At 42.4% G+C, this 14,639-nt stretch overlaps 1 protein-coding gene across 1 annotated transcript in view; it reads left to right on the plus strand.

The window, feature by feature from the left end:
- The first annotated feature begins 442 nt into the window (after nt 1–442).
- Nucleotides 443–14,639, plus strand: part of CASTOR2 (cytosolic arginine sensor for mTORC1 subunit 2) — a 123,141-nt gene continuing 108,944 nt past the window's right edge. The window contains exon 1 of the mRNA XM_032993712.2: nt 443–652. Within this exon, the coding sequence (XP_032849603.1) occupies nt 540–652 (113 nt within the window). The 5' untranslated portion in view covers nt 443–539. The remainder of the gene's footprint in view (nt 653–14,639) is intronic.

The following is a 14,639-nucleotide window of genomic DNA, read 5'->3' on the forward strand; positions in this document are numbered from 1 at the left end:
TTGTAATAAATTTCCTTTTCATTGATTTATCTGGTTTAAAAGCGACTGGTCCAAATGACCCCTGAGGCCAGAGGCGGGGCGGTGTGTGTGTGTTGGGGGGGGGGGGGCTCTCCCGCTCCCCGGGCTGAGGCGGGTTGTCCCCCCCCGGTCCCCCCGCGGACTCCAAGCCCCAGCATGCAGCGCGGCGCTGCGCAGGCGCGCTGGGCCGGGCTTGAGTGGCAAGTTGTTTGTTCCAGCGAGCACCAGCTGCTCGGCACTCGGGGCTCCGCTGCCTCCCTGCCCGGCTCCGCGCCCCGCCGGCCTCCCCCGCCGGGCCAACTTTTGCACCTTTTGCTCTTTCATCCCCCCCGCCCGCCCTTCCCCGCCCCCGGAGCCGGGAAGGGGGAGAAGGAGCCGAGGGAGAGGAAGGAGGAAAAAAAAAAAAAAAAAAAAAAAAAAACCAAAACACACCGACAATAACAGCCCCCCTCCCCCTCCCCATTCAAAAACACAAAATAAACCCCAGGGATAGATGAACTACAAATGAGAAAGAGGAAAAGATGGAACTGCACATCCTAGAGCACAGGCTCAGAGTGGCCAGCATAGCCAAGGAGAGCATCCAGTTGTTTACCTATGGATTAATCAAACTTGCTTTCCTGTCCTCCAAGACGAGGTAGGTGCTGGGGATGGGGCAGCGCGAGGGCTGGGGGCACTCTCCTTGCAAGGGATCGCGGTGCTTGTTTGGGGGGGCACGCTCCTTGCAAAGGGTAAGGGTGTTGGGGGGGCACCCTCTTTGCAAGGGGTCAGGGTGCTAGTTTTGGGGGGGCACCCTCCTTGCAAGGGGTCAGGGTGTTGGGGGGGGCGCCCTCTTTGCAAGGGGTCATGGTGCTTGTTTGGGGAGGCACCCTCTTTGCAAGGGGTCGGGGTGTTTGTTGGGGGGGGCACCCTCCTTGCAAGGGGTCGGGGTGTTTGTTGGGGGGGGCACCCTCCTTGCAAGGGGTCAGGGTGTTGGGGGCCAGGGATCCTCCTTGCTCCAAGGGGGCCGGGTGCTGGGAAGGCACCCTCCGTCCTGCGGAGGGGCAGGGTGGTGGAGTGGGGGGCACCCCCTGTCCCTGCGAGGGGGCTGGGGGGTGCCTTCCTTACAAGGGGGCAGGGCAGCCTTCTTTTTGCAAGGGGATGGGGTGGGGGGAGCCTTCCTTCTTGGAAAAAAGCAGCGTCCTGGGATGGAGGACACCCCTCCTTGCAAGGGGGCACAGTCCTGGGGTGCGGGGCACCCTTCTTGCAAGGGGGGAGGCTGTTGGGGTGGGAGGCACCCTCTTTCCTGCGAAGGGGCAGGGTGCTGGAGTGGGGGGGGGGGCGCCCTTCTTGTAAAGGGGCAGGGTGCTGGGGTGGGTGAGGGCACCCTCCTTGCCAAGAAGTCAGGGTGCTGGGGTGAGGGGGGACACCCTCCTCGCCAGAGGGCAGGGGTTTTGGGGAATGAAGGGGGACACCTGGATCTTCCCTACACCCCCCACCCCCCATCCCAAGCCTTGGGAGATGGTGATGGGGGTCAGCACTGGAGTTTGGGGTCCCCCCGGACCGTTCCGGGGCAGCCCCAGTGAGGCTTCTGCCGTCCTTCGCGGGTTCCCCAGCCGGGATCGGGGGGGGGTCAGAACCGGGGGGTCAGAACCGGGGGGGACCGGGGGCGGCGAGCTCGGGGCGACCGCCGGACAACAAAGGCAACAACAGCAACGCGAGGAGGAGGAGTGGTGGGGTTTTTTTCCTCTCGTTCTTTTTCCCACCCCCCCCCACCACCCCCCCCCCCCGGTTGTTGTTTCCTTGCAGCACTTACTGAAAGAGCAAAATGTCCAGACGCATGTTTGTTTTAAAAGGTGCTTTTTCAGGGCTGCCAAATTGGAGGAGGATGAGGGGCAATGCATGTCTTGCACTCGGTTCTCTTTAAAAATTGTGGTATTGAGTAATACGGATTGTGATAGCTTTCGTGGAAAAAAAAAAAAAAAGAAAAACGTAGTGGGAGGCACTGTGAGAAATTATATTTTTTTTTAGGGGGAGGAAAAAAATACCCTGGCCGGTTTATTGAATGTATATAAGCTGCCTAGGCCTTTCGCAGCAAAACAACTTGAATTGCAAATGCATATTCTTGTGTCTTCACTTAGCTTGTTGACTTTGCTCTAGTCTGAAAGAGGAATGGGAATGTAAATAACTCAAACTCTTCTTGTTTTTCCAGCCTGATAATTAGTATTTCAGTTTTCTCCCCAGATTCATCTTGGATAGCATTCTTGTATGAAGGTGGGAAATTTTCTTTGGCAGTAGCAAAACAATAGATAATAAATTTGCTTTTTATTTCTTAAATTGTTTTATTCCAAGCTGTAATTCAATCCTCACTCTGTGATAATGCTTACGAATGAATGGACCTATTTGTGGTGTAATTTGATTACACTCCCTTATCTTACAGTTAAACTTCATGCATTGAAATTTCACTCTGATTTGGGGCTCATCCCATTTGGCTCACCACTAACGTTGTTTGCAGTGTAAAGTGTATCAGCACCTTGTTTACTGCTGTCCCTGAATACTCAACAGGGCATTAAAGGCTCTTCAGTCTTAAATTTCTATTTTTCATGTGTTGTTTCTTTATAATGGAAAGTGGTTGCTGATTGTTTTGGAGGGGTTGTTTTTCCCGCTCCTATGCTTAAAATGTCACTGTAAACCTCAACAGTGAAACCTTTAAATCTGTCACTCCTGATGCATAGACTGGGTTTTGATGGAGTTTTTATTGGTTGTGTTTTTGTTTTGTTGTTGTTTTGTTTATTTTTTGTTTGTTTGTTTTGTGTGTATGTGTTTTATTTCTTTTTTTTTAAATTCAGGGGGATGGTCCTGTTGTCTTTTTGTTTCACGCTACAAGTCACATCTTCAACATCAGAGAGCTGTGGAAGGGTTAGGACATTAAGATAAGCCCTTTGGGGTTTGATACCTTGTCCTGTGTTTGGGCACAGCACTTGACAGCTTGGTATTGCCTCTGGTTCCTGTGGTGTCTGGCCTTTTCCATGCACAGGGAGTATCAATAATCTTTCCCTAGCTTTCATGGGATCTCACTGGTCAGGAACAAAAAACTGTTTGTGGAAAGGTTTGTTGGCATGGGAGACTTCCATTTGTTTCCCTTTTGTTTGTTTTGTTGTTTTTGCAGGCAGTAGAGATGCAGGGGAGAGAAGGGGAAGCTTGTTTGTGTCATTCTTACTGAAACATTGCTTTCTCCTGTGTGCTTTTTTTACGTGCCCTGAGGCAAACAAGGTCCCTGCCCTGCAGCCCTTCTGCTCAGATGAACACCGGATGTAAGAGGAAGGTGAGGGTCTCTGGGAGATGTAACTCCATAAATTTATGATCCTGCTGTTTCTTTTTCCTCCTCCTTTAAGAAGTGAACGTGCCCAGGAAACAACTTCTTATGTGGGTGCCAGACAAATCTCCCATCTGAAAAGGACCACTTGGGGGATGAAGGGGAAGGTGGCCTACACCCCTGCTAATCTTTTCTGATGAGGTAACAAAGATGCCAGTTACTTACACCACTTACATTTTTCCCAGTGAGACCTTAAACAGAGTTTTTACCTGTGCTACAAGGCTGCCAGTAAGAAGTAATGATTTGTGGGACAGATGTGATCCAGAGAGGTGGCAATGACATCATCCTTATGTTAGTCATGCAAGAAACTACAATTTCTACATAGGCTCTTCTGAGAAGTGATCTGGGGGGAGCATTGGAGTCTCTTTCATGTTCTTGTACACCAGGGAAGAGGGCTGGAACAATTTTTAACATCTTGTACATTTTTCTTAATTCTCTTGAGAAGGAAAAGTAACAAATCTCCCTCTTTTTATTTGGCCTTTTGCCACTCTCAGTCTGCCCTTGTTCATGACACAAGTCTTTTAATTTAGCTCCTGTTACAATAGCAGTATTTTTTTTGAACAAAGAACAGCAATTTTGGAACTATTCAGATGGCCAGAAGCAAGAAAGCAGTTAACGAGGTGAAGAGGTGAGACCAGTAGTGAATAAAACGGTGGGCAGAACTGAGCTGAAAGAAAAGCACTGTTAATCATAACTTTAAGTTAGGCATGAGGTATTTTATGCAAAGTTACATTAAGACAGGTAGTCCAGAAATAAATAATAGTGGAATTCCGAGGCAGTTACAGTGGGCAACATGCTCATGATGCTCTGCTTGTGTAAGTAAGTGCAGACCTATTGATTTCAGCTGGGCTCTGCCAGGCACCATGGTGGAGGGTCAGATCCGTGTAATTTTTAGTTGCGTGCTAAGATTTGCACTTGTCTAATCTCTTTGCTATTGCTGTCATCATCACCATCCTAATGTTTTACTGATTGTGTTGTGTCCATGTTTGGCTTGAGAGTTCCTTGGTGCCAAGGATCTTCATCTGTTCGGAAGGCGTGTCACATGTTTATGTACGTGAATATAACAACTGCATCTCATTTTAATCTTGTGTCCTTTTTCTTTTGTACACACCTCTGTAAATGTTAGTTCTCTGGGGCAGAGGACTACGCTCATCTGTAAACTCCCACCTTCAGCTCCTTGTATGCTGCAAAAAGAACAGCTTCCCTCCCACCAGAATTAAGTGTCTCCACTTCTTTGGTCAGAATTAAACTATCTCATGCTATTGGATGATGTGCCACGAGTAACCTGCTTGAGGACTTGACAGACATACTAATGTGCTGCTACATTCCTCTCTTGATTTTTTTCCCTAATTGCAAAATGTATTTAACTGCATCTCCTTTTACTGCATAGGAATTAAATCTGAATGGAGGGGGAGGAAGGACAGTCTTGAATAATGCTTGCACTGAGCCACCAGTGCATGCAATAGGGAGAGGGAAGGTGAGCCTGACCTTGTCTTTTCAGTGCATATAAAAATATATGGAGAGTTTAAGTCACAGAGAATTAAGTGGGCTCAGGGTTCTTCCAGGCACTATATCTGTATAATGTAATTAGCCTGATTTCTGGGTAACACTTTGGTAGACCGTTGGAACATCTGGAGTCGGTGAGTTAACAAGTAGCCTTTCCTTTCTCTGTTCTAGTACCTGATATAAAGATTTGGTGGTAAATAGTGAAATAAAGTAGTTGAGAGAGAAAGGTATTATTTAAATTCTAATGCTGTCAAGTTATAACCAGGATGAAGTTGAGGGGTTAGTTTGTTCACAGGGCTGGGTGTCTAGCATCATAATTTTAAAATCTCTGAGAGTTTTCTGATACTGTTTAGTATGAGATGGTCATTGTTTCAGTGTGCTGAAGATAAGGAACAAGTTCTGCATGTGTAAAGGATGAGACCTTGGTCAGAGAAGTGTTTAAGGCAGCCATTAAAAGCATCTGTCAGTCTGGTTTCTTTTCCAAGATGCTCAGGTGTCTTTTGGAGGTGCAGTTTGTGTATGTTGGTGACTTGAAGCAGAATTACAGGTACTTTGCAAGCTTGCAGATGTGGCACTAAATACAGCAGGCTGGCTGTGCGAATGAGGCGCTTCCCAGGGAAGCGGGATGGGGTGGAAGAGCCAGGCTGGGCTCTGCCCCACGTTCCGTGCTGCTTGTCATGCTGCCTCTACCATGGGATGCCTGGAGGCAGGAGGTATTCTTAGAGCTGAGAGGTGCTTAAAACCATTAATTCTAATAGGAGTGTAGCAAGAAGTAAACAGTGATAAACTGTACAGAATAAGCTAGATTTTCTTTGGTATTTGAACAAAAGGTGAAAGTAGGTTTGTTAGCTTTGCTAAGTTTGTGGTGGTATTTTTGGTAATCTATCCATTTCGCTTAGTAATAATCGACACCTCTACTTATGAACAGTATGTTGTTTCTATTAATATAAGTGTTTCTCATTCCCTGATCACTTGTTTACTGTCTAGGTGTCCTGCAATTGGAGATACTGTAATAAAAGGTCTATTTTGGATTTCCGAGCATATTAGGACAAACAAGTGCTTAAAATGCATCATTTGAGGACATCTAGGAGATCAGTACTCTTTCTTTTGGTATGAACTCAGACAAACAGATGTCATTTATGCCCTTACATGCAATGCAGATTGGTCTGCAACACTGGGTGACCATCTGGCAAAGGCAAGTTACTCCTGTTGTAAAAACTTACACACACACACCCCCCCTTGGCGTCTGCCATCCCGTATGTCCTAGGAAGACCACTAAATAAAGACTTTTGCAAGTTATAGGACAGTGTCTACTCATCTTAAACAGGTTGCTTGTATTCTTTTGGAGTGGCAAAGATGCCAAAATGTGTTTTGTTTTTTTTTTTTTTTTTTTTTTCTGGAGGTGTATGTGTGTGTGACCTCTGAGGTTTGGGAACTTCTTTTTTAGTCTGACTTGGTGACCATCTGTTAGAGAAGGACCAAGTGATGATGTCCAGACACCACAGGAGGCTGGAGTGAGTGATGGAAAGCCTCATGGCTAAAGCCAACTGCCTGCCCTTCCCCAAAGCGTTTGCCTTCTTGTTTGCATCACCAGGTGCATTTATGGTGCAGAACTTGATGGTGGGTATTCAGGATGACTAAGAGCTAGTGAGAAATAGATAAATGAGGAGAGAGAATAGAAGTTACTTGTTTGGGCTAACGAAGGACATAAGCTCTTTAATTGCGAATGTCATCAATTTGTGTTCAGGACTGCTGGGTGTTTCAGCTGCTGCTGGGCTGTGAGAACATTCTGCAGTGTTTTAATATATTAAACCTTGGAAAGAGCAGGTTTCCTTCCTGATAGTCTCTTATTGTTTATCTACAAATGTTGTTGTTATTTCCCTTTCTTTTCTGCTTCTGGCACACAGGCTGACCAGTGGGGCACTGCCTCATTTTCTGTCTGTCTGTGCCTGGCAGTCCTGTCATGCTGTCCTCAACCTACCACATGGTCCCATCAGGCTAAGGCTGATGCCAAGTCAAAGGCTGACAGGAGTGCTTAGAAATTAAATGAGATTCAAAAGGTGAAACAGAAGCACTGGATCAAACCCGCAGTGTGATGCTGGGGAGCACTGTGTGCTGAAGAAATGTTGGTTTAGATATTGGATGTTTTAACAGGGCTGGTTTGTTTTAGGTTGTTTTTTGTTTTTTAGATTTTTGTTTTTTGTTCTTCCTCTTATCTGAACTTGGACATTTGCCTTTTAAATAAATAAATACCTGGCTGTAGTTTGTAGTGGGCTGGTTGTTCTTCCTTATTTCCCATGCTAAACTGTTTCCATCATTGGCAGCCCTGTTGCACAGATGTAATGCATTGTCTGGGGATAAGGTGCAACAGGAGTGATGTAAAGGAAACAACACTGGTGTGCACTGATGTTGGGCTGAGAAATAAAAAAGAGGAAAAATATTTATCTTTGCCATGTAGCTCATTAAAGATCCTTTCAGCTGAATATCTGTTTATTACTTGCAGATGAAAATCAATATTTAAATGAAAAATATGGCTTTTATTAGTTCCTAGAGGGCTCTTCCTACAAGCTGGGTGCTCTTGTGCTTTAGGAGTAGAGCAAACGTATTGCAGGTCTGTTAAGGAAAAGTATGACTATTGTGCATTCGTCATCAAGAAGTTACAGCTGAGTTGTTCATTAACACAATAGTTTGAATCCACAGGCTACTCTTTCCACTGAGTAATAACTTAAATTAGGCTTCAGTTGATGGCTGGAACTATTTGACAATGTCTTGTTTGTGCTCTATAAATATGTAAATCTTTCCACTTAATTCTTTTTTTAATCTGTTGAGCACACTACCTCATTTATCTAACTCACAACTCCTTAATTGTCCTGCCTGTTTCAGTGTTTTAATATATTTGGACAAGGACTACAATTTCTTTTTTTTTGGGAGGAAACAGTGCAGATTCATTCTTTTGTTTACGGCCAACTCCAGAGTAAACTCCAGCTCTGATCTGCTGATAGCTGAAGGCTGGTAAAGGAAGAATTATACAACAGGAATGTGAGGAAATAACTCCATTCATTGCAATTCAGAATCAACAGAGCAAAGCCTGTAAGTTGCAGTTATCATTTCAAAGTAAAAAGATCTCTCTTCCCCCTGAGCTCAACTTAGGTTTGTGTAGCTAACTATAAGATACATTTGTTAAGAGGGAAAACAGACAAAAATGTTTTGTTATGGCACAAAAGAAATGAAGATTGATTAAGCCTGGTTGATGACTCTACAATCCCTTGCTGGTTTCAGATGTACTGTACAAAGTTTTACTGTGCTGACTGTGGAAGCGGAGAATCTGATCTCATTTTTGTGGTCTGATGTATAATAAACATTTTGTACTGGTTGATAAAGTTTTATTTTCACATCCAAAGAAAAGCAGTGAATGCCTAAACTTCCTCACCAACCAGAACCGACTTCCTTACTTTGGTCTGTTAAATGTGCTTTACTAGAGATTAAAATAAAAAGCCTACTTCTGAACTGCAACCTGCTTTAGAAGGCTCACAGCAGTAATGCTGAGATATCAGAGTTGCTATGTAGCACGAAGTTGGCACATGGGAAAGAGAAGTGGTGAGTTTGCTTGGTGGCAGCAAACCATTTGTTAATCTTTTGGGGATTTCTGAGGCACGCTTTTGTGGGGATGGCTCAGTAGGCAGAATGATTTTTTTTTTTTTTTTCAGACCTTTGCAGTCCAATTAAGTTTCGTTAATGTGATGGAGTAGATGTTTTTAAGATGCTTGTGCTACTTACTGGCCAGTAATTGTAGGAAGATGTAGGCTGTTATTGGTTGTAGGCTGTCCTTGACCCAAATTTTTTCCATACAAATTGTGTATAAGGTAGGAAGCCGACCCTCTTGTAAATGTGAATGTGTGTTTGATCAAGATGTAACTGTAAAGGAAAAGTTAATTTTCTTTGCCTATGAAGTTTTAGTGTCCTTGTTACAGAGGATATTAGAGATATCATAAGGTGTTGCAAGCTATACCACTTAAGTTTAGACTAAAACACAACCTTTAAGTCTTACGTAAAGCATTCAAATAGGTGAATTAAAAAAAAACTGACACTGGGGGAATTTCTAAAGCTGGTAGGGGAAAACTTACAAGTTTTGACATGGATAGAACAGTTAAAACATAGGTGTGACTCTCCCTGTCTTTCTGTGTTCAGACTCTTTAGAAATGTTATGTGTCAGAGAATCTGGGTAACGATATGCACTGGTTTTAGTGATACCTGAATATTTATCCTAGTTCTGTGGTTAAAAGATCAGTATTCAACCCTTTATTATGCCACACATTTATCCTGTTTTACAGGGTGAGTTGGTTGAAGTTGACAAGTCAGAAACCTGGATTGAAATGGTCTGTGTTAATCTTGTTTAACATTTGTAGCTTTTATTTCTTTTCCTAAAGAAAGATTGACTTTTCTCTTTTGATAACCTCTAAGGCACACACTTGCAAATAAATGTAGTCTTGGCAAAAAGAAAAAAATGTTGTTCTTAATAATTAGGATATACTCTGTATGCACCTAAGCAACAGTACATATTTACATAGTTTTACTTAGTCTTTGGTTTTATGCTTTTTTTGAAAATGATGAATGACTTATTACATGATTAATCTTTCAGTTGTAATATTTTTCAAGCTGCTTTTGGGTGGAAATTGATATTTAATTGTAACATGGAAAACAAACGTTTTCATTTTCTGTTTTTAAACTAATAAACAATATAAAATGTGCTGAGTGTTCAGGGAAAAAAATCTCAGCCTATTTTGTATTTATAACTAATCAGTGTAATGTGACCTGTACTAAACAAACAAAACTGGTGGTGACTTGAGACTCTGCTTGTCGAGGCACTGGAGCTAGTAGATCTCAGCTTCTCACACCTACTTCTTGTTTTACAGACTGGAAGAAGAAAAAAAAAAAAAAAAAAAAAGTTTACAAATTTACTTGCTTTTCAGTTCCTAATTTATTTCTCAGCCTGGAATGAACTAGTGATCATTCTGAACTAAACTGAGTAATTTGAAATGAGGAAAAGACTTGCTTCTTGCAGAAGGTGCCATTGCTGTCAAAATCTGGCTTATTGCATAAATGGACTCATTCCAGTTGCTTTGCTACTGATTTGATCCTCAATTGTCTTGTTTAATTTGCTTTGGAGTTTCAGCAGCAAACATAATTCTTTTGGTAATTGTTGTTTAAATTATCTTATTTACACCTAAGATGCCATCACTCCAAAAATTATTTCAGATATCTTCAAATCAGATTAGCTAATGTTAAAATAAAATTGTGCTTTTAATTGTTTTCACATTTGAACTACGTGGTTGCAAAAGGGAAATGTTAGAATTAGCCTGTGTCTCACAGATGTGGGGATAGATTTAGGACAGTTTATGATACACTGTGATGATGTGTTTTTACTTGCATGTTATTACCTATTTGGCATTTTCATAAACCAAGCCGAGTTTTAATTTGAGTGGCTTGTTTGCATCTGCTGAGCTAGCAAGGTGTGAAACCATTCACTTGTGGCTTGTTCTCTCCAGAGTTTACCACAGGTTTTAGACTAGTTACTGAATGGCTTTCTGCTGTGAGTGGTGGGACTCTGTTTTGCAATATTTCCTTTTTACAGACTAAGGAGACATAAATTGAGATAGATTATTGTTCTTGTTAAGAGGTCCTTTTTCAGGCAAAACTGGGCAGCTTAGACAGTCTGTAGCAAATTCTGTGCAAATTAAATTAATACATTATTCTGGAAAACGAAATGGATTTGTTACCTGCATTGCATGCAAGGTAATGGTAGTTACAAATATACAAAACAACTGGACTCCTACAGAACAGAACATAATTTTTTACAGAGACTTTTTTTTTAATGGTTGTTTTCAATATTTCTGGCACACAGGTGTAACAGTATTTTGATGACTGCCAGGAGACACTTTGCTAGACCAGTATAATTTTGACTAAGCACAGAAGAGGTTAGCAAGAATTCAGCTTGACCAAAGCAGGCTTTATGGTTTTCTGGAGGGGAACGATGAGCAGGAGAGGAAGAGGAACAGAAGATGACAAAGCACAGGCTTGGCTTGGTGAATGAGCATGGGTGTCTCATAGCTACATGGGAGCCTCATGCAGGACTTCAACAGTTAATGCCGGAGTGAAGCCTTAACCTTTTTGTGTTGTTTTCAGTCTGAGCCTTGTAGCATGCTGTCATCACAAAATTAGAAAATAACAAATCTTCACAGAGTGGTTGAGGTCAAGAAGGATCTCTGAAGATCATCGAGTCCAACCCCCCAGCTCGAGGCAGAGTCCACTTGAGCAGGTTGCTCAGGGTTTTGTCCAGTTGGATCTTGTACTTAAAGCCATGCATGGAGCTTTGCTCTCTTCTGGGTTAACATGTTGTTGACCTTGTTGGCATTGCAATGCTTTACTCCCTTTGTCATTACTTTCCACATAGCATTTAAATGTGTGATTTAATGTCATTTAAACAGGAGAAAGTATTTTTTGAACTTGAGTGAGATTGTACAACCCCTCAGTTTGAAAGAATTGTTGGTATGGAGGAGAAACTGTCTACTGCGGTAATTTATCGGTCCTTCATGTTTCCTTGTGAGCATTTTGTGTGAAATTTCTTATTGGCCCCAAACTGTGAAAAACTAGCTGAAGTTAGAGCAGACTTAAGGCTGCTTTCACTTAAACAAGCTAGAAGCCAAAGAATTCCATTGCTCAGTAAGAGCAAAGCTTGCCTTGGGAAGGGGCACGCACTCACTTCTGTACCAGTGCAGACAGCTGAATTTCTGTTTTAGATGGATGTACAAGACTAATGAAGCTACTTCTACCCAAGTCCTCTGCAAAGGAATTTTATTTATGTCCTTGACATAAGTAAGGGAAAGTATTAGAATGACATGAAGTCCAAATGTAACTTGGTTTGACTTTCATGTACAGTATTGTGTGGTGGATGCCCTGCAGTAAGTTATGCTTTGGTTATTTTACAGTTTCTGAAATCCTACTGTGATAGTGGTCATGCGATAAAACCACACTATATGAAAGAGTTTTCTCTGTAGTCTTCATATTGGTGTCAAGTTACTCCAATGCCCTGCATTTCTGCATGGCTCTCATAATTCCTGTATGTGCAGTCATTTTGTTGGCTCTATGCCTTGTCACATTACCCATCGCAGTGCTGTAATCCGGGGGCTGCTGAGGTTTGACCCTGGGACAAATGCTCTGTGTTTGTATGTAGGGAAAGCCTTGTGTCTGAGGAAGGATAAAAGTCTCTAAGGGAAGGGTTTGCACCGAATCACTGAGCTGTCCCCTGGTAGCTTTTATGCTGTGACAGGCCAAAAGTACTTTTCGTTTGCACAGGAGTGTGAAATCAGCCTGGAATGACTAATGTAAAAGGACTTTCTGTGTCCCGTACCCGTTTCAATGGCTTTGTTCATTCAGATGGTGGTTGAATTGTAGTATTAGACATTAATTTAACTATTAAGTAGTCCTGAAACGATATGGTTATCTATTAGCTTTTAATGATCTTGTGAAGCAGTGTATTTTGAATGGATATCTCATTGTAAGGGCGATAACGACCTAAATATTGGTGGAAAAAAAAAAAAAGAAACAGGAAGAAAGTTGGCAATGGTAAATAGTATGTGCACATATGTGTAAAATACTTCATGTAAGATTCGTGTCCTTTTGAGATGTACATGAGCGTATGCTTTAAATTAATTTTATTCTATGTTTTAGTATATCACTGAGGCTTTAAACTGATACATCCTTGGCTGTTAATCCATGTTTGATAGCCTTCTATGGCATGTTATTGCTGTTTATCTGCCTATGAGTTTTCTACTGACTGGAGCACAGCCATACATTTTTCCTTATGGATTTGTAGATGACCACAGTACTTAGAACAGTTAACGGCTCTAGCTTTAGGTGTAGTCTCCGTTGGCTGGATAACCAAGGGTGTAGTTGGAGGATCATAGCAAAGCAGTTGATGAAGTTCCTGGTCCCGAGTCAACAGTTCCCACCTCCAGTGTTGTGGAAGTTGCTAACTTACTGAGGGTTACCAGGTTCAGGGGGGGGAAAAAAGAAAAACCACCAAAAAACCAAACCCACACCTTTAAAGCCAAATCATTTTAGTTGGTTGTGGCACAGGCTCACAGACAGTTGCAGTAGTGCAGCTACGGGATGGCTAACTTGGGAGTTGGAGTAGATTGACTTCTTAACCTTTCTTTACTGCCCAGGAGAATGGTCAGATGGTTATATCTTGTTGTGGGGACAGAAATAATTTATTTGTAAAGGCATGAGGAGTGCAAATAGCAATGGTGTTAACCTTTTCTCAAAACTATAGGGTAGACTTATCCTATAAGTATTACTAATATCATGATTTGAATATTACATTTGCTGATTTTGTGGTTTTAATTCCAACAGTAATGGGGTTTCCCTTTTACTTGGGTTTGAAGAAACTCAGTGACAGGAATAGAACAGTTCCTGGATTCAAAGTAGAGTGGTACTTTTTCCTTGACTTGTTTAAACATATTGCTGATTATATATTCCTTGCAGGATCAGCACAGAGAAAAGGACAATGAAAGAATTTGATGGTGCTCCTTAAATGAGTCTTACATAAAACAAAGTTTAAAATTAATTAGGACCTACCTTTTAAGTACTTGTCAAATGCTCTCAGTGTCAAAGTTTTGTCCCACTTAATGTTCACTTTATATCAAATCTAATGTGAGGTACATGATAATATTTTCAGAATCACATAAGTCCCATTTAAAAAAAAAAAAACGACTTAAGCACTTGGCACCCCAAGGCTCATTGGAAGCCAATGGGGCTTAGACTCTGAAATGTCTGTTGCTTTTGGAGGGGAAGACACTTAGGGGGTGTTAAAATTTTGCCTCCTGGACAGACTAGCTGACGACATTCAGGATAAGAGCACGGTAAAAATGCACCACAGCGAGGGAAGGTTCAGTGTGACTGTTCATGCAGGCAAGAGTGAAGATATATTTCTGAAGAATTAGTTTAGGGAATTGAAGTGGGGTTTTCTTTGTTCTCTCTCCACATAAGCTGTGGGTTGGGGACTTGGTTTCTCCAGCACTGCTCGCTGTGCAGCACCGGGCCCCAGGCGCTCCGGGACCACCCGAGGCAGCGCGCACTGGCTGCACCTCTCCGCGGTGGGGACATGCTGCTGGCTTTCTTTGCAGAGGAAGAAACCGAGGCACGTAGGAGGGTGAGTGGCTTATCCATCTCACAAAGCAGGTCTGCAGTAGGACCTGACTGTTTTTTCCAGGTCTTGCATCATCTCCACCACTAGAACTGCCGCTTTTGGTAGGATAGATGAAGGCCATGTTTTCAGTCTGTGTTTGTATTAGTCACTTGAAATCCTTGTCATCCAGCTGCTGCCTTCTTTTTCTTTTGCCTTTTCTGTTCCTAGTTTTTGTAGGTTTGCTAGTGGAGGTGTGCTCTGTTGTCTTTGCTTTATACCTTGCGAGATAAATGTGAATTGAAAGATGACCATTTGAGCTTCCAATAACAGCAGTCTTCCTGAGTCATAAAGAAATCTATCAGAAATGTACCTGTATGTATGTGTGGCTTTTTAATATACATAAATGCATGTATAGATGTGTATAATATATATATAGGTATATATGTGTCATTCCAAAGTCAGAGCACTCTTGAAATGGCAATTACCTCAGCTAGAAGTGAGAGGTAGCACGTACTTACAAACAAAACCCACATGATTTTAGGGGCTCTAAGAGCTGTGCTTCAGGACAGAGAATGT

Source organism: Tyto alba, unplaced genomic scaffold, assembly GCF_018691265.1.
Source record: "Tyto alba isolate M040663 unplaced genomic scaffold, T.alba_DEE_v4.0 Super-Scaffold_19, whole genome shotgun sequence".
Lineage (NCBI taxonomy): Eukaryota > Metazoa > Chordata > Aves > Strigiformes > Tytonidae > Tyto > Tyto alba.